The sequence below is a fragment of the Lepisosteus platostomus genome, chromosome 24 (assembly GCF_059453375.1).
Source record: "Lepisosteus platostomus isolate fLepPlt1 chromosome 24, fLepPlt1.hap1, whole genome shotgun sequence".
Taxonomy (NCBI): Eukaryota; Metazoa; Chordata; class Actinopteri; order Semionotiformes; family Lepisosteidae; genus Lepisosteus; species Lepisosteus platostomus.
In genome coordinates, this window is record NC_142634.1 from 17,161,590 (window position 1) to 17,185,885 (window position 24,296).

General features: G+C 41.3%; 2 protein-coding genes across 7 annotated transcripts in view; one reads left to right on the forward strand and one right to left on the reverse strand.

Annotated features, from left to right (window-relative positions):
- Nucleotides 1-8,933, forward strand: part of dtx1 (deltex 1, E3 ubiquitin ligase) — a 97,670-nt gene extending 88,737 nt beyond the window's left edge. For all 5 annotated transcript variants that reach the window (XM_088617948.1, XM_088617947.1, XM_088617950.1 and 2 more), the window contains exons 9-10: nucleotides 322-411; nucleotides 1,119-8,933. In XM_088617948.1, the coding sequence (XP_088474074.1) occupies nucleotides 322-411; nucleotides 1,119-1,343 (315 nt within the window). In that variant the 3' untranslated portion in view covers nucleotides 1,344-8,933. The remainder of the gene's footprint in view (nucleotides 1-321; nucleotides 412-1,118) is intronic.
- A 5,862-nt stretch (nucleotides 8,934-14,795) lies between these two features.
- rasal1a (RAS protein activator like 1a (GAP1 like)) overlaps nucleotides 14,796-24,296 on the reverse strand; it is a 66,694-nt gene continuing 57,193 nt past the window's right edge. For both annotated transcript variants that reach the window (XM_088617945.1, XM_088617946.1), the window contains 5 exons: nucleotides 22,733-22,870; nucleotides 22,465-22,600; nucleotides 21,497-21,617; nucleotides 20,245-20,324; nucleotides 14,796-19,585 (listed from right to left, as the gene is read on the reverse strand). In XM_088617945.1, the coding sequence (XP_088474071.1) occupies nucleotides 19,437-19,585; nucleotides 20,245-20,324; nucleotides 21,497-21,617; nucleotides 22,465-22,600; nucleotides 22,733-22,870 (624 nt within the window). In that variant the 3' untranslated portion in view covers nucleotides 14,796-19,436. The remainder of the gene's footprint in view (nucleotides 19,586-20,244; nucleotides 20,325-21,496; nucleotides 21,618-22,464; nucleotides 22,601-22,732; nucleotides 22,871-24,296) is intronic.

A 24,296-nucleotide genomic window follows, 5' to 3' on the forward strand; every position in this document is an offset into this window, starting at 1 on the left:
GATGACTAATTCTACGTCTGTAAGAACATCCTGATCCTGATCTGTATCCCACACTCTGAGGTTATTCACAGATGGTATCGTATTCACAAAGAATACATCTGTATGCATGCTTTATGTCACAGTTTGAGCTTGCACAACGGGCATGACATAAAACAGGTCCACTTGTGTTTATCATGTTTTGTGAGCTTGAAGTTGAAGCTGGAGCCAGAATGCTGGGCAAATTCGAAGCTGAGTGGATTAATCCAGTGCAGGCAATGGCGCTGAAAGAACAACGTATGATCTAACGATGTATAGAAATCTGCATTTTTTTTCTGCCCCCAGACTAATGAGCACCCAAACCCTGGAAAGAAATTCAGTGCCAGGGGCTTCCCCCGACACTGCTACCTGCCAGATAACGAGAAAGGCAGAAAGGTAAGTCACAAATTTAGCTGGACCTGCTGCTAGGAATGACCAGGGTGTTGATCTTAGAAGTACAGTAACAACGGGGTGCCTCATCAGTTAAAGTCTCCTCTTTACCTCTCAGGAGGTCACTCTTTAGCCCAGAGCATGCTTTTCAAATCCAGCATGTGTCAATAACTAGTTAACTCTTTAATTTCAATCCCATCTCCATGAGATGTAGTTTTTTACTGTAAAAGCACTAAATTAAATGACAAAGGTTAATTCATATGATAGTCTCAACCCATAAGGTGCTTAAAGTACTTCTGCTTAGGACTCGTGGCTCATAAGTCCTTTAGCACTGTGATCATCATGTTTTCTCACACCATGTTGTGCTTTAATGCTTGATTGTAAAAGCTGATTAAAACGGGGGACCAGGGTTGCCTTCTTCTGCATAGAAGAAAATACTAATACTGCTGCAGCATCATGACAATGTGACTAATGTTGCATTGCCAGCAAACCAAGATGTAAAACTTTTTAGTTGCCATATTTTCACTATTAGCTATACCAAAAGATGCAGCACGGTTGGCACTGTATTGTTTCATCTTCCTCAGATTGGATTGTTGGCAACACGTAACCCAGCTGGCATACGCACAGGCGTCCTACTGCCGCTCTGGAAAACCCTACTGCTTTAGAAAATGTCATCTTTTACCCCCTTGTTCCTCTCCCTTCTCTCCGCTCAGGCCCTGAAGCTCCTGATTATTGCGTGGGACCGCCGGCTCATCTTCACCATCGGCACATCCAACACCACAGGGGAGTCGGATACAGTGGTCTGGAACGAGATCCATCACAAGACAGAATTTGGCTCTAACCTGACAGGACATGGCTATCCTGATCCCAACTACCTGGACAATGTCCTGACAGAGCTCTCGGCTCAAGGAGTGTGTGAGGATGCCCTGAAGGACTGAGCATAGCCACTGACTTCTGAGAAGAACACACTCCATTAGGTTTTAGGAGAAAATTGTATTTTTCCCTCCCAACCTTTAATGCAAATGAGAGTGAGAACTTAAGAGAAACTTCTAATATTCTTTTAGCGTCTGGCTAAAACAATTGCATAAGCAGACACCTTGTATAAAAAATACTTTTATTTCTGACTGCTTTCACTCTCTTTGCCTTGGGCATGCATAATCTTGCCAAATATGGATATTGAAATAAGGTCTAAACCCGCCAACTAGGAAGAGCTAGGGGTGGGTCTGGAAGGTTGCTGCAAGCTGATAGGTCATCGTGCCCTTAGGGGGTGGGTCTGCAAGGTTGCTGCAAGCTGATAGGTCATTGTGCCCTTAGGGGGTGGGTCTGCAAGGTTGCTGCAAGCAGATAGGTCATTGTGCCCTTAGGGGGTGGGTCTGCAAGGTTGCTGCAAGCTGATAGGTCATCATGCCCTTTGGGGGTGGGTCTGCAAGGTTGCTGCAAGCTGATAGGTCATCATGCCCTTAGGGGGTGGAGCTGGAGGGTTTCTGTAAGTTGATAGGTCATCATGCCCTTAGGGGGTTTCAAGTTTCTGCAAGTTGTTATGTGAGAGAGTCCATATTGGTGGAGCATAATCGTGGCTTCAGGAGGATTGTAGGAAAATAGGTGGAAGTTTATACAGGAATGTACAAGATTCAGATGTTCAGTAAACCTGATGAGCTTTTTGTAAAGCTACGCACAGGCGTTCCTAGGAATTGATGTCAGCTACTGCTAGAATGCTGACTGTTTATTAAATAGAAACAAGGATAAAATTGCCTTGAGACCCAGAAAGGGCCAAACCAATGTCCTTTGTTTTAAGATTTTTATAAAAATTGTTACCTTAAAAAATTAGAAGTGGTAGAAAGCTTGGACTGTGTTCTCTTTCCATGTTATGCATATGTATACTTTAGGGATGCAAGTTTGTCATAATCATTTAGTTCACAATCGCTTCAGTTCGTATTAACCTTGGTGGCTGCTTTTCGAGTGTAAGATTGGTAGATTTCAGTATGACTTAAATAGATATTTAAGAGTGAAAAGGCAGACCATGTTTGTGCATGCCTGTATTAAACATCCCATTACTAATTTATACGCAATGATAAGCTGAATCCAGTTATTGCTTAATGCAAACAAATGTATTACACAAATATACTGCAGAAGGAATTTAATTTCTTGCTAGGGTCAGCTGGAAGTAGCCCTCTGAGTATAACTGAGTTGTTTGCATAAACAGTGGATGCCCCTTTTATTGAGCTCAGGCCATTTTACAGGTGTTTACCTTTTCAGGAATGTGGCTTAAACTGTGGCGTGATGTTGACATCAACACACCTGGTATCAAGTTTTTGACAGATATGCACTGTTACTCAGGCCTGGAGACCTGTGCTTAAAGTTTGATCGAAACTAGATGATGTAAAACACAAGCCACAGATGCTGATATGATGTCAATAACCCTGCTTTGATTAAGCAGAGAGGAGTGTCTTGCATGTATGAAGCCACGCTAATCCTTCTTGAGGGCTCTGAGTTGATCATGTTCACCTTGATATAACCACTGATTTTACTTCCTATGCTAAGAATTAGGAATTGTGATATTTTCATAATAAGATAATTGCACAAGTGCTGCAAGCATAATGTTACAACTGCTCATTTTCATTGTGTAAAAGGTGTTGTGATCCCCTTCTTCTGACAGCATTGCTTGCTTTAGAAATGGAAGGAGTTCTTAGTTTTAATCTTGGAAAGTCTTAATTGTTGCATCCCTAATATACATAGATACATTATCCTAACATTTGCATGAGGGGCCCAGTGGCTGATTACATAAATAATCTGATTAATACCATTTTCTTCACTAGTGCAGTGATGGGAGGGAAGGCTATTCTGATAGCTTTCAGTGTTTACTGCACGTGACAAAAATCTGTTTCTGGCACTTCAAGTCACAAAGTGTTCCCAGTTGGGTAGTGTTTGGCCCTATGCAAAGTTAGTACTCTACATATATTAGCGTGTGGAGATTTATCACCTTCTTTCTTGCTTTGCCTGCACGACAAAATCCAAAGTTTCAGCTCACTCTGGTTGAGGGTTACATACTGTATATCCCATCAGAGAGTAAACTGGAAGTGAAAATGTACTGTTGCGTACCTTTTAGTGTAGGGATTGCAAATGACCATTTATAAATGTTTTAGAAACTAAAATCCTTCATTTCACCCTTCACAGACTACTGACGGTGAGTTGATGTCACCATCAGTGATAGCGGTCCATAATGTATGCTTATTAGAGCGTAGCGTAGATTGCTCACATTAATAAATGTGATGTTAACGTGTGATCTGGTTTTAACGTAGCATGCGTGTTGTGCATTAATAAATGGTCATTCCCATCTCCCTGAATAAGGCTCTTACGAGTTGTTTTTTTTCATTATTAAACTGTAGCATTCAAAAGAGCTTATTACAAACCCAGAAAGCCTGTGATTACTGCAAGGTTTTATGTATGTGGGATTATCACTTACTGTATATTAATGTGCAGCACAAAATGGAATGTGCATTTAATTTACTTTGTGCTGAGTTTTGTTTTGGAAGCATAATAAGCTCCCTTATCATCCTGGGCGCTGGGCTAGCCAAATCCTCAAAGTGAGCTGCGTCTGGCACGCTGAGGCTTCCCCCACCAGGGAGGGACGTACTTCAGCCTCATCTCGGAAGCAGTAACTTTGCTTGATTTTTGGGAAGACCCACCACAGTCTTTATTCCTTTGACTGATTTGAACTATGTAAAACCGTGTGAGGTTGAAGGGATTTGTGAACTCCATGACATGTCACTCCTTTGTTAACTGTTTTGCTGGTAATATCTTTTTAATACTGTTTATTTTTGACTGAATCATTTGTCTTCCTCAGCCTCGTCAGTCAGCAGAGCTTCCATTAGCCATTTGCTAGTGGAGGGAGATGTGTAAGTCTAATAATCCTTTGCAGGTTTAAATAATTTCCTTTTACATTATGTTAAAAGTGTCCTGTTTGGCGTCAACAAATTCGTATACAGGTATACAGTACGTTTTAAGGAGTGGTTGACCTCTAGCCCCCTAAACTGAAATTAAAGCCTGTGAGGTTGATTTATTTTTTTACACATTTCTGTATGACAAAAAAATAAATAAAATCTGGCAACACTTTGTCAGTAAGTCAGGGACTGTTAAAATGTATGAAATTGTGTTACAACTGTAATGTCTGTTACACTAGTATACAGTAGTCTTAGATGCAGCAATTGCTACTGTTGTTATATTATGTTATATATACTGTTGAAATCGGTAGATATTTCCTGAAAGAAAGATATGCTGTTGTTAGTAGGAGAGTACAGCACCAGTTAAAAGGCAGTCATGTACTTTGTCCTTGTTTCATTTTTTAATCTGTAAAGAGCCTAATGGTATCATTAATAACCATCATACAATGTAGATCTTAAATGGCTAGTTAGTTTGAAATATAGGGAGCTTGTAATGGTAAATTGATAAAAACTCAAAATTGTGAAGCTTTTCTTTTTGTTGGAAAGTTCGATGTTTAAGCTGGGAAGAATATGTCCATCCAAATAAGGAAATATTATGTAAAGTACATTTAAAGAAAATTCACGACCAACATACATTTCTATTGATAGATTCCACTGTTTGCTGTTTTTCAGTACTAACAGGTGAAGACAGTTATTGGACAAAATACTCGGTAGATAGTTGTATTGCTTTCATCTTCAAGCATCCCATCATTCTTCAAATCTGACGTTTTTGTTAAAGAGTTTTTACTTCTCATTCTGTAGTTGTGTTTTTTTGGGGTCTTTTCAAGCAAGAACACTTTTCACCGCCACCATAATGGCTGTTCAGTGGAGAGTAAGTGCACACTTCTGCTTCTAAAAATAGCGAATAGATTGTAAAGATCTGGTATGGCAGCATGGTGCTGCCCTGGTGAGCATTGCTGCCTTGCAGCTCTGGGGCCTTGAGATCAGCTCCTGACCTGGGGTCTGTCCGTGTGTCCGAGTTTGTGTGTTCGCCCCGTGCTCCAGGTGCTCCAGTTTCCTCCCTAAATTGGATGGAGCAGTTAGAAAATGAATGGATGGAAAAAGGTCTGGTACATCTTAGCTACTCAGATATGCTACTTAAGTAGCAGTGTTAACTCTTTGTAGCCTGATCCCTGAACCTCAGCCAGGCTTGACCTGGTCAGCATGAGGAAGGGAGTCCTGCAAGGAAATCTAGGTTCCTGCTATAAGTGCTGTTGGTGGACCAGTAGGTTGGGCTCTAGACTAGAATTTCCAGTGCATTGCAAACCGGTGGCGACTGGGGACACTGTGCTGTAGGGAGGTGCTGCCCTTTGGAGGAGTTAAAACCCAGTCCTGACAGTGGCATTAAAGAGCCCAGCGCACATTTTGAAGGGGCAGAGGAAGTTCGCTAAATTTGTTGTTTCTCCCCTCTCTGTCAGATCTGCAGAGTAGCGAGGCTGATGGCACAGCCTGGTCGCGCACGTTTCTGAACCAGCAGTAGAGGCAGAATCTCACTGCCTCATCCCTGTCTCTGTCAGAGGCATACAGCACATGGTATATTATTTAAATGGCACAATTATGGGTACCATTAGAGAAGCATTGATTATTTTCTTATTGTATGCTTCAGTGTTGTAGAACAGGAATTGTTCATCAGCTTGGTTTGATTGTACAATACTCAAGTTTAGTCAGGATCTTGATAGTAGGAGCAGGATCTCTGGAAATGTGGGTTGTCAGGACATCCATGTCTTCTCACCACCACAGGTCCCTCAGCTTCTGAGCAGCGTTAAACATCAGATGGAGAACTTAATGCAGCTCTTGTTGAGGTCTAGGCTTGGTGCTCCTACATTTCTGCTGCACACAGAATTGTCAGAAAGCGTGAGCATTAAGTAATTGTCTCACCCTTAGATTTTCAAAGACTTAAAAAGATGCGTCTGCCCTGCTGTGACTAAATTAAGGGATTTGAGGTTGCTCTGATTTCATGATTAGTGTACTCTATAAGAAAAAAAAAGAGCTCCTCAGCCTCTGGTGAGACTTAAGCAATTAGCAGGTATCAAAAGCCTCATTCAAAACACTTAATAAAGGTGAGTGGTTTGTGATGGTATTTTGTGTGTAGCAAAAATATAAATGTCAACAATGAAAAGGCCTGTGTCTAACATGGATCATGCACATCTGGTAGGCCACAGTGCTGAGGTGCTGCTGTGTGACTCTGGCCAGTATCACTCCCGGTCAGCTAATGATGTAATTCAGTCATCTCTGCAATACAATGCCTGACACACTGACCCACTTAGAAGTTCCCGTGCCAAACATAATCATTGCATTGCTTTACACTGTAGGGCTGCCATGTTTGATGGCATTAAAATATGGCCAGCTTCATTTGATTTCCATTTCTCTCCCTTGCAGAAATTGAAATGCCAGTGGAAAATGAGAAGATGACTCAAGGGCGCCCGAGCCGCAGCTAGGTCTTGTGTCTTGTGGCCCTTGTTTTTTGCAGAAACAGCTTGCGGAAGTTTGTGGACAGGAGGCCAGCTGGCACGTAGAGAGTGTGACAGGGATTAAAAGCCTGGTCCACTGCAGGACCAGTCCACAAGCGGTGTGATGGGTTCAGTTCACCAAGGTGCGGCTCCACCTGTCCCCATCAGTGCTCCCTGCTTCTGATCAGCCGAATCCTTTATGACATTCAATGCAATTTTGAAGTTGGAATTTTTTCCATAACAATCGGTGCTCTTATGCTAGTTCACACTTAGCTCACACTCTGGTGGTCACTTGTAGGTGCAGGAAGGGAAGGGATCATACGTGACAAAATCAACAGGGATGGAAAATACTGGTATCGGAAGCTCAGTTTGAACCCGAGCTCTTCACCTATCTTTAGGCAATGCTGATAATTCCAGTTTGAATCATAAATTATAACTTCGAACACTGCAGTCATGCTTTGCACTGTCATTGTCACTGAGGTCATTTTCCTGCCCAGCTGTGCAAAACACTTTACCTTTCCTCATTCACAGAATAAAAATAAAAAAAACATAACTGCACTGAACAAGAAAAATATGAAAGTAATGCAATTAAGACTCTTCCTCTTGGCTTTCTGCTGAGTTGCATGATGCAAACCGCACCATGGCTCACTTCAGAGATTTGGAGTAATTCACAAACGAAAAAAACCCTAATTTTTAAATTAATTTCAATCTGAGGGAAACTCCAAAGCACCTTCTGTTATCTCTTGCAGTTAAATTATTTCAATTTCAAATGTCGATCATCCATGTGCAAACAGAATCCCATCTTAGCAACTCCTCTCCCACGTTTGTGATGTGCTTTCAGTGAGAAAGTTCTCAGAGAACATTTTCATCCATCTGCTTACATGAAGACATTCTTCAGTCTCTCAAGTTAAGGAGTCCTGCAGGTCATAAAGTTAAGTCTAAAAGCATGGTGGAGGAAAGCTCAGAACCCCTCACCAGGTGTCTGTTGGTTCATGCCTGCAAGGTAGACCTCTGTCATATTCTTTACAATGTACCTAGTTGCTTCAGTCACACTCTCTTTATAATCAGATACTTGCTTGGCTTGGAGGTTAAGCTGCAATGGGCTAGTGTCCCATTCACAGAAGTGCTACTTTAAGTTTGCTTAATGCTACAAGTCTCTTTCAATCATTAAGGCATGACTTGTGTGAATTGTTCAATGCATAGAGAATGAAAACATGTTAACTTATACTAAAGAAGTAAATTGTCCAATTAAGGCATTCAAGCCTGAACTGGAACAAAAACTAGAAAACACAGCAGTTCTCATGGGACCATGTCTATCCAAAATAGCATGCATTTCAAACAGCAGTGGAAAAATGCAATCATGGGGTTCCATATTTCTGCAAATACAAGCACACAACTTCCTGATCACTCCAGTTGGCATCTTTCTATGCAAATCTACCTGAAGTATATGGATCCACTGTCCTCTATGTTAAAGATTTTCAGCAGAAAGGCGGTGCAGTGCATCATTCCAAACATGTCTCTGGGCCTGGAATTGGTTCAGCATTCTGTTTGTTAAATTGCATGTAATTGTAAGGTCTGAAGATGATCAGACCTGTGGTAATCGGACAGTGCACTGTCAAATCTTTAACAAACTGTGCTCGCAATGCTTTTCTTCCTACTTTGCTTTGAGGTACTGTGACCAGAACCCACTGTTTTTAGCTCTGTTTCATTTGCTCTTAAGACATCACAGACATAGGAAGAGGTGAGCATTTGAATTTTTGCCGTTTCTCCATATTAGCACTGCAAAGGTCTTCATTTCATCGGCTCTGCTTTTGAACATTTAAAGTGCCCATTTTCTACAAATGCCTACCAATGCTAATTTAAAGCCATGCAGATGTTTAACCTTCTTTTCCAATAATGAATTATGACTAAACTACAACAATAAAGGAATAATAAAAAGTATGGAAGATAAAACTGCAAGGCAAGAATTAGGAAATTGTTACAAACAATAAAGGGCTTCTTATTTTACTAGTCTTGATTGAAGTACAAACTTGATCTTGTTGCATGTTTGTGTGTTTCTTGTGAAAATAAATGTTCCCTTAACAGAGGGTTTGTTTCATTTATGTCCCTTTTCTTTGTTTTCTGCTTTTGAATTCTGTTGACGTCGTTGAGAACGAGAACCTTCTTTACCCAAAGGGCTGTTGGATTATGGGATAAGCTACCCAATCATGTTGTCGAAACCCAATACCCTGGATCAGATCCGCGGATCAATTAGTTACTATCAAATGGGCTGGATAGGCCAGATAGCTTCCTCTCATTCTTAACTGTTCTTATCAGCAGCACTTTTTACCAAGGCCACTGCCAAAACTGCACCACTCCGAGAATCAGAGAAACCGAGTTTCCACTTTTCCATGGTTCAAGAACCAGCCTTGTTTTTCTTTTGTAACCAAAACAGGTACTGTATGGTCAATGTCTCTGGCTCTGCCTCGGACTGTGTGTGCTCCCCAGATCGAGGCACTTTAACATCCTTCTGCTGTGTTTTTAAAGTAACTGTTAAACCACTAAGCATCAGGCCTGAACCCTGTCTGCTCTTCTGTCATCTCTTGCTAAATCAGGCTGTACTGTAGTTCTGTAAAGAAGAGAACTTTAATTTGCTGAATGGATATACAAAATGATATTTCGTGCACGTGATAACACAAAAATGCTCATGAAGCACATGTTCTAGTTTTTCAATCTGCAGTAAATGGGACTGAACAACCGAGGTGGTCAGGGAGGGACAGTACGACCTGCTGAATGAAGTGTGTCTGTTCCAGACAAGCGAGGCCAGAAAAGACTTGCTAATGCTGCTGTTACCATGGCATGGGAGACAGCTAGTGATGGTGGGTACAACTCACCGGGAGAATTATTTTTCCTGGTTTAAAAATCCTGATTTTTTTTTAATCTGGGGGACAATTCAAAGTCCTATATAGTCACAAAAATATTGCCTGCAACATGTACTGTATGTGAAAAAATGCTGGCAGTGGTTAGCAAGGATCAATGACTAGCAGCTCTTGCAAAAAGGAAGCTATCCGTACACTCTCCAGTGGTCTGGAGGTACTCTTCCACATCCACTGTGCCCTTAACTGAGATTGGCATAGTGCTCAATCTCATAGTGAGATGTGTAGCTACTGAGATGTGTTTTTTAAAGATTAAAAACGCAATTACTCTGTCCAATCACTGAGCTGCAGCAATTTGCAACACCCGTTTTTTGGCCAGAACTTTTATTTCTTGGCCATAATGTTCATTTTCCAAATCATGAGCCAAGCTTGTCTTATAACTGTGGTTTGATGTTCCGGTTTGACAGTCATTTTTGTTGATTTTTCTTTTTTTTATTCCTTTTGATTTAAGTTGTTTTTAAGAATTAAAATATTACTGCCCATAATTCCAATTTGACAATTTTCCAGAATGTTCTGTTACAGTGGTATTATTTAATTTGTGCAGCAAATGTCAAACTAATAAATACACCCACTGCTACAAGACTAGAGCTTTTATGTGCAACAGAAGAATTCTAAGCAGTTATAACTTACGTTTATGGCCATTCCTTGGTAATTCATACTAAATATCCATGACATAGGAGATAACATGTATCAGTTTAAGTCTGTTGTGTACCTTGCCTTGAATATTAAATCTGTTTTTTTCTGATGATCAGTTTTTTGGCATTCGGAAGCTAAATAAAACTTCTAGTTCAGCAGAAACAGTACCCATTTCTCACATTAACTGGTAATTAGTTTAATTAGGAAGTCTCTGTTGCCCCAGGGCAGGTGGTTCTAATAAACATTTTAATTAAGAAGGAGAGAGAGCCAGATAAGTTGATTTCTCAATGATTTGATCATTATTTATTTCTGCAAAAACATACAGTAGGGATAAGCAGGGACTTCTGTGGTCTTAGAGATGCTTTTTATATCTCCACACTTTTTCTGGAGTTTGGGCTGGTAAGATAAACCAGAATTTTCTGTTTTCTTCTTTTACTTCTTTGTCTGAGTGGGAAACATACAAATGAGTGTGCAATGTGAGAAGAGTCATGGGCACTGAGCTCAGGCTCACACCGTAACAGTGTGCAGTAATGTGTGCTAGGAGTCACCGCCCTCTGAAGACTTTACGAAATTGAGCTCCCTCGATTCTCCCAGCTCTGTGGAATAAGAGTGGGAGGGGCGGCCTGTCTCCACGGCAAGGACAAGGGAAGGACTTTGGCATGGGTGAGTACACATCCGTCCTGCTTGTGTGAGAAGGGAAGAAAAAGAGGAAAGTGTGTTGTGAGAGAAAAGAAACCAGATCGTAGTGCGTTCCCAGTGTTTGGAGGCTACTGTATGTGGTAATATGAATGAAAGAAGACAAAACACGGCATATAGAGAAAAGAATCATGGATAGATAGGCCCACAAGAGGCTCCCCTTGTGGGGTAGGGCTATTCTGGTACTGTACACTACATTTGTAAAATCAAAAATGAAAAAGCTTTGTATTTAAAATAAATATTTCTTATGCATCCCTTTTCATTAGTGGCTTAATAGAATACGCAGGATTGATGAGTGGGAGTCTAACCTAGCAGATATTGGGCTAAAGGCAGGATACACCCTAAATGGGACACCAGTCTGTTATACAGTAAGGCACACACATGGGGGACACGTTAGAGATGCCAATTAACATAGATCCTGGAGAAAAGCCATGTAGTCCGAGGGAGAACATGCAAACTCCACATAGACTTTTGCCTGGACCCAAGAGTTGTGATGCAAGAATACCATCTGCTCACTATGCCAGTATGCCATCTGAATTGCTTATCCATTTTTCAAAGTAATTTTTTGAAAGTAAGCTGTGCCGTATTAATCGTTCTTGCTTCTCGAATGTAAACTAATATAATCTTTGCTATTTCCATTTTTCAACATAACAGACATAACAGTGGTTGAAAATGAATAGCCAGGGACTATATTCTCAGCAACTGAGTTAATTTGAGTATCAGAACCAGAGTACTTTAGCTGCTGAAAGTGGAAACTTGTGAATGCAACGTTTGTAGCATGTTACCAAATAAGCTAATGAAAGTTAAGGTGTGAATGATAAATCATTTGACTTATTTTTTTATTGTGGCTGAGTGCATATTTATAATATTTGCTGAGTGCAGCAGCTTTCAATGTCATTGTTAGTAATATCAGGGTTTTTTCAGCCTGTAAAGTGGACCCATCACTAAAGAGCAGTTGTTTCTTTGCAACAAACAAGAAAAGTTAAATCCATATCCTGTTTAATCTGAGTTATACATCAGATCTGGTTTAACTCCAGGTCTTTTACTAGCAGGTATACAATTGCACAGAAGTGTTTAAAATAAATGTTCTGAATGTATAATTTGCTAACACATACAGTTTAACACTTAATTTTGCCACATGTAATACAGATTAATCAAATGATTTATATTTCCCCCCGTTTTCTACCCCCCAAATTACAAAACTGCACTACACTGCGCTGAACTCTGTTTCTCCTTTAAATAGGACAGATGGTTTCCACAGCCACAGAGGGGCTAGTCAACATCCAATCAACTGTGAAGAATGAAACAGGACATTAGTGGAAACTATGGGGAACTGCATTCTCAGTAGAGCTGCAAGCAGGAAGCACTTTTCTACAAAAAAGGTTGTGGGTGTCTGGAACAAGCTACCCAGCTGTCCTCTTTTACTCCTCTTGTTGGCAAACTGTGTGTTCTTTGCCACATTCTGTTAGTGTGAGAGGCTTTTCCCCCAGAAGAGTACAAGCTGCCTGCAACTCTTGTCTTGACTTCTGTGTTTTTTGCCTCTGGATTTAAACATGTCTGATTTCCATGCACTCCTACAGAACATCAATTGCACCAGTATTTACAGCATAGGGAGCTCCTGACATATTTTGTTTATAACCATCCTACACCAATCATGTCATATTCAATACCCCCTCGGGGGCTTGTTATGAGGGTTGTGCTTTCTGAATCATTACGAATGAGGACTAGAAGCCCATAGCTTCAGGCAGTCAAATGAATCTATTGATTGGTGCAGTATGTTGGAGGTGAATGCTAATTGGCTGTTCTAACAGTCAGATGGCTTGGGAGACTGCTTAGAAAAATCTGAGACCTCTATTCATATTATTAGAGAAAATGACAAATACTGGAGAGTATAAGACATGTAATACATGACTTACTAGATCATCTTTAGATAATGTAAATGGATATCATTTGGTCTATATTGTTTACATGGGAGATAATTAATCCTGAAATGCACACAGGTTTTTATTTTACAGGCTTTTTTCTTTAAGTGACATGGCTTAAAAACACAGCTGACAGGTAGCACAAATTCTATACGTTTGGAATAGGCCCCTATGACAGCTCATTGAATTAATCATCCACCTGTGTTGCTATAAATACAATCAATATGAGAGAGTGCGCAGACCCTGTGGAAGAATATCACAGCTGAAGAACAGGAGTGAATGAGTTAATATCCTGGGAGGATTTCGCAGTGTGTGGTCTGAGAGGCAGATTCAATTTTAATTACATTACAGAGGAGATTTGTGTTTATGAAGCAGCATGTTACCAGCTGCAGCAACAGCTCAAGAGCCAGGCTTTCGGTGAGCACATGGGTTTTGTTGAATTGACTGGACAGGAAATAATACATCTTGAAGCTCTGTATACAGACTGCTAGTCAACTGTTTTTTTAATGATTAAGGGTTCTTTCCTTAAGTCTTAAGAAACGCTTTCCCATAATCATTAGTCTTTAAATGTCTGTTTATATAGTCTAAATTTAGATAATATTTTCCTCTCTCAATTTTAACTTAAACATACACACTATATGTTATTGAAAACAATTTACTTCAAAAGACAAGTTTGATTACTTTTCTAATTAGATAACTGTAAAGTAAACTGTAGTAAGAAATGCTCTCTTCCTGAAAAAAATATGCAAATTGTATTTATATTAGGGTTACTGGTCATTAGAAAATAGGATACAAGAATTTAAGCAAGCTCAATTGCTTTGGGGACACACACAGTACTAAGTTCTTCATGAGTGACCACATGCTTGCCTGAGAAATGCAGATGTACATACATCATCGTCGCCAGGTTTCTCCCTATATCGAACCTGTCTTTTTCAGATTTTCCTCAGGGAGTGACGGCAGTCATTTCGACTCAGTAAAGCAAGGAGCAATTGTGCATGTAATCAATCTGTTGTTGCCTGGCCAGCCTACCCTTCCCTCCTTCCACACCCACAGTGGCTTAAAGCATTAAAACACACAGCCCAGGTTGGTCATGGTTTGGCTTAGTGCAGTGAACAGAGCAGATTAAAAAATCAATAGTAAACAAAAAAGAGCTACTCCAGGAGGTTGTGTGACCTCGTGTGTCCTACGATTCAAATCGCTCCATTACTGTACATGCTCCGAAGCCTGACCATTGGCTGATAAATGCAGTACAGTACATCACTGGTTCATTGCATTCTAAAGCAGTGATTTGATTAATCCAAATCTCATGCAGTAGCTCTCCCCAGTTAGAAAATATGTTGCCTACTTTTATTGTGGTCAAATTCCCTTAATCCCTACCGTGCTCAGACAGTCTCAGAATTGTGAAGCACATTTCAGTGAAACTTCTAACTTCTCCCTTGAGCCACGATGTTTCTGCTGGTTGTTTTTACTTCCCACTCTGGTGGCTTACGATGAGACTTCTCAAAGCAGAACAGCTGATAAGGAAGAAACGACATTTGGACACAGAGTGATTCGAAGAGATATATTCCCTCTAAATATTTTCTCCCACTGAAAAGCATTGAAAAGCTGTACTTTTCAATATAATCTACTAAATAGACAGGACATAAACATAATACTCATTATTAATCAATAAGAGATGAAACATTAATGGCTTCAGTTATAAATCTTCCTAAATTACATGCTAAACTGAAAAGATATTAGACCCAAATTTTCCAGGTCTGACATGGAAATAAAAAAATTGATCAAAAAAGATTTTTGTTTCTTCAAAGCCATATGTTTAATCACTTTATACATCAAGGCATACATATTCAGATGTTACCAGCTTTCACAGGAATACATTTTGGCAAATTTGTTTGGCATTAATCTCCCCTTCTGCTTCACAAGTGTTAATATATACTGGCACACACAACAATAATCATAAAACATGTCTTCCAAATGTTATAGAAATATTCATAAAGACTTTTAGTGAGATTCAACATCACCTCATTCTGTAAGAGACCTCACTACCATTAAATGTACAAAATACATTTTACTCTAAGACAAACTGTGTCAAAAGCTCAGTATTTGAAATGTTTTCAGTAAATCTTAAGAATGCAGATTCTGACCTAGGCTAGATTTGATACACAATAATAAATAAGGGCACGTGAGAATTATCTAGTCAATGTGAAAACGCAAATCAAACCGTCACGGGACATTTTGAAAAGATCGATTGAAAACATGGAAGCAGCCTGGTTAATTACCACTGTAAAGGATTTGCTGTTAATTTAATCCATTGTTTTGGATTTTTCAAGGCTTTGTCTTTGAGCGCCATAACATACCAAGCTAGGGGGCAGTTTATGTTTCGTTGCGTTCGATTGCTGAATTCTTCCTCATCACTCTTCCAGTACTTCACTGTCACACATTCTGCTAAGATATGTCCCTACAAGACCTGCTTTACTATTAAACCACAAAGAAACGTACTCCAGAGGCTACTCCTTATGTACTGTATATCAGACCGAATAATAAAAGGGGAATTTAGTACAGGGGAAATCATTTTTAGTGTAAATTCAGACACTTGGTTCTCTCAGTATTAACCAAAGCAATGTCCTGCCGCAGGGAAGAAGTGGAAAACAGAATGATTCTACAGTATGTCTGATTTTTCTCAAATACAGAGATCTACTATGATAAGCAATTCTGTTAAAACCTGAATTGTCCCGTTTCACAACATTAGCTGCTCTTGTAATAAATATAAGTGACAGTATCTCCTTCAAATACAGTTTGATGTACAAGGACAGGCTATCTGACAAGAATGTGAGCACATCTGCTCAGTCTAGTGCCCAATGTTTTGTTTCAGATATATTATCTGTGTGTCAAGGCTACTCATTCTAACCTGACAAGGCACTGCATTAATCACAACTATATAAGAAGGAAGCTGCAGTAAAATACATTATAGCAGACCTCTTGAGAAAGGTTATCAGGGAAGAATAAATAGTTTAAAAACTTCTTCATTGACATGTTGTTCCGAAAAACAAAATGCTAGAGTCAAATGTCACTTTCTCATTACAAAACCAATCTTTGACTGGTAACTTCCAAGAGCATGTAAAACCAAGTTCAGGGCACTTTTAAAACACTTAAAGAAACATCAGCACCAATGCAAGGGCTTTCTAAATTAGTGTGAAGTGTCTGCGGCACCAGCAGAGTTTAACCGAAGCCTTTCAGGACAAAACCCATATAGAATAACAAAACCAGGTGGCATGCATTGTCACTAATATTATCTGCTGCAAGCTGAAAATGTTTAGCCTAAAGTGTTTCCCAGGAAGATGAGCAAATTGCAATATTGTACAAGAATCCCCAAAATACATTAAGTGAGGTAGACAAGGCCATGCTGCAACAACTGGAGTGCATTGTCAACAGTGCTTTTTAGCACTAGGCGCTAGGTTTGCTCAGTTGCCCAATTAAGCAAATCAACTTACAAGCAACTTGTTGTGTTTATGACAGACAGTCTAGAAACAACTGAAGCTCAACTCTGTTTTGAGTGGAAACCTATACATATATTAGAGGTGACTGAAGCAGACATTCTTTTTCCACAATGTGACCAGATAATGGCTGATTCAAAAAGCCATATCGTTTTCACATAGTAAAATATATGTCTTTGCAGTTACAAAAGCACTCTAGCAGGGACAAAGTCTGCTATAAACCACCTACAAAGTACTTACACCATTCTTTTAATTGCACACATTGAACAATAAGGCAGCAAAACAAGACTAAATATTAGACATGCTCTTACGAGAATGTACCTTTATATTAACAAAAACTTATTGTACAACTGATTTCCCATAGACTTCTCTTGACTTGCAGGTTTTTAGACAGTAAGGTTTTGACCAACTACTGTATGACCCAGCTGTCATATAAGGATGAAAGTCTGGATTTATCCTTCTTCTGGTTGATCAAGTCCATTTAATTCAGGAAAAAGACATTGGAAAAGAGCAAACTCTAAGGAAGCGAGAGCTAGCATTCAAAAAGCCTTTGGTCCTATATGAAGGTTTAGCCAGAGTCCCCAAAATTTTCTTTTCTCACTATGCGTGGCCAATCCACAACACACGTTCCAGGTGAGAAAGTAGCAATGCACACAATCTCGTTTGCTCATTGCCAACATGGAGCCTGGGTACTGTACCACAATACACTTCCTCAACTATGGAGCCAGATGCTCCGAGCCAGTTTGGTAAAATGAGGTGGATCCAGCGTGGAGTTGCAAGTACAACGTTCCTAATTGATGGATCAGCCACACTTTTGAGATGCGAAGACACAGAAGGTAGGTACTGCCTTTAGATCATGAATCCACCTTTGGCTGCTTTGTCCCTCTTAATACTATTTAGATTCATACAACAGCTGGAGATGGCCTCATCCATGACAATAGTTTTCATCCTGTTGTGACCGTTCAGAGCCCCGCTTGCTCATCCTTCTTTCATGGAAATGAATCACCACTGTCCTCCTGAGCACAGTTTCCATCGATAATGTCTGTTTAACTGTGAAACCAGTGCCCCCTAAAGCTTGATTTAGCAATTACACTTGAAATTCCCATCCGCAACGGAAGGCAAACAGGCCAGGCAGGCACGAGTTCACACCCACTAGGGGCTGGATTCTTGGTTTTAGTTGGTTGTAGTTTTAAAAACATTCCAAAGATTAATAATAAAAACAAACAATTCCCACCAACAGTCCATGAAATAAGAGATCAAGACGAATTTAAAGGATGGCCTTTTTTAAAAAATAAGGAGAAAAACACCTATTTTCTGCATTTGCAAAGAAAAATTACATGTTTTTCGCTAGACCATAGTTTTTGAAAGTGTGGAAAAAAATTGCAGTTGAGCAAAAGAGTTTTAAAGTCTTCCTTGTTAGATCAGGAGATGATAATTAGGAACATGCTGTTCAAACCAACAGGATATGAAGTTAAGCTCATTATAAACAAAAGTGCTGAGAGATACTTGCCAAAATGCTATTGATGTCAGAACAAAACTCCTTGAAGTTATGTTGGTAATCAGATTTAAAGTGTTAAGCAATTATAAAGCAAATATCGTAAATACCTCAGCAACCAAAAGAGGGAAATTGTAAAAAACATAAAGCAGACATAAATAACGTAGCAGTCAATAGATGGAAAGCATCCATAACGTCTGCACAGTATTGTATAATATATATGACTACATTTATAGTAATATATATTATATGAAGTATCAAGTAGGTAGCTGCATCAGTATACATAGGTTGCAAAGAAACAGGTAAAAGTTTATTCAGTGCAGAAAGATAATGATGCAACGTTTCGGCCGAGGAGCCTTCTTCAGGTGTGAGGGAGAGAGGGAAACTGGCAGCTGCTAAAGCTGTTTAGTGAGAGACAGGGGCAAGTGGCCCCAGGAGGAGGAGAAGGAATGATGAAGAGATCTAGAAAAAGAGCTAAACACTTATGAAGAAATTGGACCCAAATTATCAAATTGCTTCCTTCAGACTTGAACACTAAAAATAAAAAACTGCTACATTAGGCTTTGCCATTGTGATACATCTTCAAGTGTAAAGGCAATAGCAGTTACAAAAGAGTTGTGTTGAAGAAGAAATGGGTTTCCACACTGCACAGTCGATCAACTGGCCTTAAAGGCAGGGTAAATCTAGACACTTACATGAAAGACGTGCTGCATTTTGTTTCCAGAATTCCCAAGGTTAATGTTTTGGTCAGAATGTATATTGAATGTGTATTGTCTGGCTTGCCTTTGAAATGCATTGTGATATTAGCTGTGTCAGAAAACCTGAAAATACTAATCCAATAGCTAGAATCGGTTTGAAACAACCCTCTTCAGCTACAGTAGCTTCTGCCATAAAACAATCCATGTGTGTGCAAGGAAAGCTCAAATAAGTCCACACTGTTTAAGCTTTTGGACTATCCAGTGTATAACCTTTATGCTGCTTGTCAGTGTATAGTTTTTGATTTTGAAGTCTGGATCGACTAGCTCCGTGCTAGTTTGAGTGCAGTGTCAGACTTCTTTCGGTATTTCAATGTCTGATTCTGTTTAAATCCCACAGTGGCATAGCTCCTGTCTCAGGATGTACTCTTTTGCATTGAATTTAGGCACTAAGTTTTTTTTTTGTTAGCCACCTGTAAAAAAAATCTCTGACCCTTGTGAGTCAGGTGCATTTCTAGCATCCCAGAGAGAGGGTTTTGCGCCTGCAGCTCCCTCTTCCCTGTCTTTGCTTTTTAAAAGACTTGACAACTGTCTGACAGGCAAGCCCACAATCTTAAGCATCAGTCTGGGACATGGCACCAAGGACACCTGGGATAGTCCTGCCTGCAGGGGCTGCTGGGAAACAGGTGTGGCTTCCCGCGAGTGATGTCATCACCACGGCCCCACCTCTTTTCCCAAGAGGGCAGAATTAGGGGGACAGGATTTCGTTGGCAGCTTCCTCCTTCTCTCGCCGCTCGAAGGCCAGGTGAGCGCGCTCCAGGTCCTGCACGACGTCCAGCAGTCGCGCGGCGGCCGCCATCCTGCGCTCGTGGAACGTGCGGCTCCGCTGCACCCCGTCTGAGGGAGAGAGATCCGCGGAGTGAGGGTGAGCGAGGGAATTTTTTAGACGTGAGCTTGAGTTTTGGCCTGGGAACACATGGCAGGCAGCTGGTTCCAGGCTATCACAAGCCCCTCCATAAAAATGTGCCTCCTGGTCACGGCTGTGACTGCCCGGGACAAAGGCATGTACACCTTGTCAGATTAATTAACCGGACAGGACAGCGATCTGAAAGCACAGGAGACAGGACAGCCGGTCCAGCCACTGACTGTTCTGCCAGTGTCAGAAGTTCGTCCTGGAATAAGTGAGCGACGCTCCCCCAAATACATCTCATCTCATAATGTCTACAAGCACCTAGCTGTGACAACAGTATGTGGTAATAGGACTGTACTCACTGCTGCAAAATTTGTTGCATTTTCTTCATTGAAATCATACAACTGCGAACTGTAATAGTGGCCAATGATGTCAATTTAATTCAATGTGTCACTGATATCATTGCAACATATACAGTAGCTACACATACTGTATCTGCTGCCTGCTTCCTACTCACAGAAGGTGCCACCACCTACGTGCTGCAACGAGAAAGTTAAGCATTCTGTGTAAACTAAGCTGCTGAATCCTTGTCCCAGCTGCTGGGCTGCCATGCGTAATGATGTCCTCCCGGCTGCGTCTGCCCTACCTGGAGGCATGCGGGGGCTGTGTCTGCGCTCCTCCTCATCCATGGCCGTCTCCGCGTCCACACATTCCAGATACTGTTTCCTGGGATCACAAGGCTCAAGTCACATGCAAATACGCAGAGAGCAGTCCGCAGAAAACTTGAGAACATGCAAAGACAGGTTGCTTTTTCCTTATGGTTGTTTCGTCGTGTGCGCAAGCAGGGAGAAGGAAAATCCACCCATGCATCCACATTGTAACAAATGAATAATGCCTAGTCACCTGTTTTACTTACAGATTGTCTTTCCTTTGTGAAATATGCTAGTAAAGTTTGTGATTGACTTGTGAGCACTCAATGGGGTATTACTTCTTTGAAAGTTCCCATTGGGTTACAGTACAGATAAAGAGTTCAGTGCCTGTGCCTGTCTGTTAGTCTGTCCATAACAGGCTACTGTCTGAGAAAAATCAGCAGTAGGAATTTTCTATCCAAATATAATACAGCATTTACACACAACAAGTCAATTTAACTTCCCAGGAGTGTTTCACAAATCAATTGCGTCTTCTTGGCATGATTCCCGTTTTTGTGAAGACTTTTTTCACCATCTTTTTGCCATCTGCTGGCAAATTCCTCCTTTACTGCATGAGGGGAAACGTCTTCTCTGCTAGAGCCCTGACCTCTTCTGGTGGATTTTGGAATTGCATTGCTTAAATATTCTTGTTTGCTCTCCAACGTATTTGCAAAAATAACCAGAGCCTAGCTACACTCAGAGTAACTGCATAGCAACAATAACCAGCAACAGCTGGTTAACTGAGCTGGGCGTATGGCCTGGGGTCAACCTGGATGTGCTAAACTTGGCATGATGGATTATTCCTGGGGAATTGATCTGGGTGTTAGCATTGTTGTCACTCTGATCAAAAACACTGTCATATTTCCTCATTCACTCGATGCTCCAGTTTCCTCCCAAAGTCCAAAGACCTACTGGTAGGGTAACTGGTCTCTGGAAGAACTGGCCCTGGTGTGAGTACGTCCCCTTGTGATGGACTGGCGTCCTGTCCAGGGTGTCTTCACCTTGCACCTGTTGCTTGCTGGGATAGGATGGTTAGAAGATGGATGGATGGATTATTGCAGCTCTTCATAATTTTGGTGGGGGGGGGGGTCCCGTAAATGGCTGCAGTCTGTTCCAAGTCTCTTTGCCCCTTCTGATATAACAGGAAGTGCTAAAGCATGAGAGAAAGCTGAATTGGTCCGTACAGGATATGGATGCATGCTGACTGACCTGAGCATGTCTCTGCCCTGCAGCAGCTGCTTGTAAATGGTCTGTGTCTCTGCATCAGGGTCCAGAGGGTCACTCCAGTCACCCAGGGTCACAGCGGAGTGGGTGCGACTGCAGCCCAGCACTAGAGAGAAGAAAGGGACAGACATTTAGCTGGAAGCCAGACGCCCATTGCTATCAGAAAAAAGTGTACTGCCAAGGACGAGGACCAAAAATACATTAACTCTGTCCGCCTAAGCTGACTACCTAAAAATAATGCCATATAGGAAACTGTAACAAAGCAGTGTCTCTGAGCACCCTGTGTCAGATGGCTCTGCAGGAGTCTGGTGTGGAAATATGTCCAGACAGGGAAAGCACAGTTTGCTTTCCTTTATGAACAGAGGTTAGAAGGAAGAATCCCACATCACCCTGCATTAGGTTAAAAAGGTAACAGATTAAATCAGGATTGGAAGGTGCTGTATTTACTCCAGGGTTGGTCAGGCCTCAGATCCTTGTTCCACAATTTCCAACAGATTGTTTTTCAGGTTACTGAGACCTCATGTATTCATGTATGTACTGTAGGTCCTCCATTGCCACAATGCTAGGTTAAAGGGGACCATTTCACATAAATACATACCTATACAATTTTGGCTTATATAATAAGGCAGCTTGGAAAAGTCAGTTGGTTTAAAGCTTCATCCTCTATTTTTGGAAGAGCAATCACACTCTTCGTAGAACTAGAGCCCGTTCAAGAGCAAACTGACAATTCTGCCCCTTAAAGAGATCTTCCCTTTGTGAAGACCCTCATACCTCAACAAAATGTGCTGCTTATGAATGTCATCCCTGAAAAGTTAGATTTGTCTTCACCCATTACCAGACTTTCCAGAATAGACTCTACAGTCCTACAGGGCTACAGATGAGGTTCCTGCGCTCTGCGGAGAGTGATATTTCCCAGACTGAGAGACACTGAGAGACAGGGAGCTGGTCCTTGCCTGTCCTGTCACTCTGCAGGCAGCAGGTCCACCGGCCACTGCGAAAGGCTCCTGGGTGAAAGGATGGCAGCATCCGCTCATTGTAGATGCTGGCCTTCCTAATGGCCGACAGCCACTGGTTCAGCTCATTCACATTCTGCAGAGAGGAACAGATGCTCACTGGGTTGGACTCAGACCAGGAGCCATTGTCACACAAGTTCTACCATAGCTGTGTGCTGAAACCTATGGTTTTCAAACTGCTGTTCATGCAGGCAAACTAACAAGTCACCTTGCATTGGATGTACATGGTGTGGAGCTGCCCGTCGTTGTCCTGAGTTATGACCTGCATCATGTTCTGCTGCTGGAAAGCATTTTCGTCCACTCGCTCCACAGCACAGATGCGCTGGATAGGGATGGAGGAGCGAACCTGGGAGAGACAGACAGGCTCACGTTAATTGTTCTTACCTATCAGTCAGGACACTGCCTAATCGATAGTACCTGTGGTACCTGGAGGTCAAAGGGAAGGCTAGGCTAGGTGGCCATCCTTATGATATGATGTTAAAAAGATGTTCTGACTATCTAGTCATTAATGGTCACATGGCACTTTCTCAAATAGCAGTAGTGCCCTGGTTTCCGGGCTAAATGCTGCTCTGGGCTTGTGCAATCTGGACAATCTTCTTTAATATTTTCCCTCTGGTAGAGTAATTTCTCATTTCTCCACTGGATCTGCTGTATAATGGGCCTGCTGGTGTGTAAGTCCCTAAACTAGGTGCTGTGCTTCAGTGGTGGATGAAGTGGGTGCCTCTCCTGTAGGTAATAAACCTTATATAGATGAAAAGTACTATATAAGCATAATTAAATGTCACCCTAATGTTAAACAGATGATCCTCATTTTCTGTGGCCTTTCTTGAGGGATGTTAACATGTCTAGTGCAGTGAAGCATTCTGTGATGGGCTGAATTCCACAACCAAACTCCCATAACCACTGTGAATTCCACAGTTCACACTGGCATGTAATAATGTGGTGTGTGGATTCACATCTGTGGAAAACGTTCAGTCTTTTAAGGAAAGAGCACAAAGCCTGCACCTAATGTGCAAATCCTAAACTGAAGCATTCCACGTCACTCAATGTTTTATTCACAGTGGTTTAGTAAAGGCGATGAGGAGCTGCTCAGACTACTGAAAAACTCAAAAGTTCTGCCAGTGAAAGACTGTCCAAAGCAGAAGGTGCAAGTGCAGCAATGCTTTAATGAGATGTGTCCCAGTATGTGCCTCAACATCAGGAGGAAATGCAAGGCACTTTAATGTGCAAATCAGGCTCACTTCCAGAGCAGGGGGAGGAGGGAGGCGATTGCTTTGAGGCTGCCGGGCTTGATTTACATCGCAGGAATATCTGCATGATTTATTGCATGTGAACATCCATTCCTTTATTCTGAGGCACAAAAGAACGTGCCCTGTGCAAAGCACCACCCTTATCATTCGGCGCATCACTCCCTTTGTCGAGGAAAAAGCTTCCTTGCAAATGAGCAGCTCGTTAACAAAGGGGGCTGCTATAGATAATTACCTCCTGCTACTGAGGTTCTGGGTTTAAAGGAAATAAATTAATGAACCAACAGACTGAAAGAGGCCAAAGGTTTTGGCAAGTGTCTTGCTAGCCAGCTGAAATGTGATCGTTCCATGGGCAGCATTTTTGCTGGGTAAATTTGAGACTTTGTCTTTTTCTTGGTCAGGGGTGTGTTAAAATCTCACAGCTCTGAAGCTTTGCTCACTAGCTAGGAGTTCAAAGGTAGCTCTAAACCTTCCATGGAAGCCGTTAGACAGTTGCACAGAGGTAGAATTAGCATCAAGAATGGT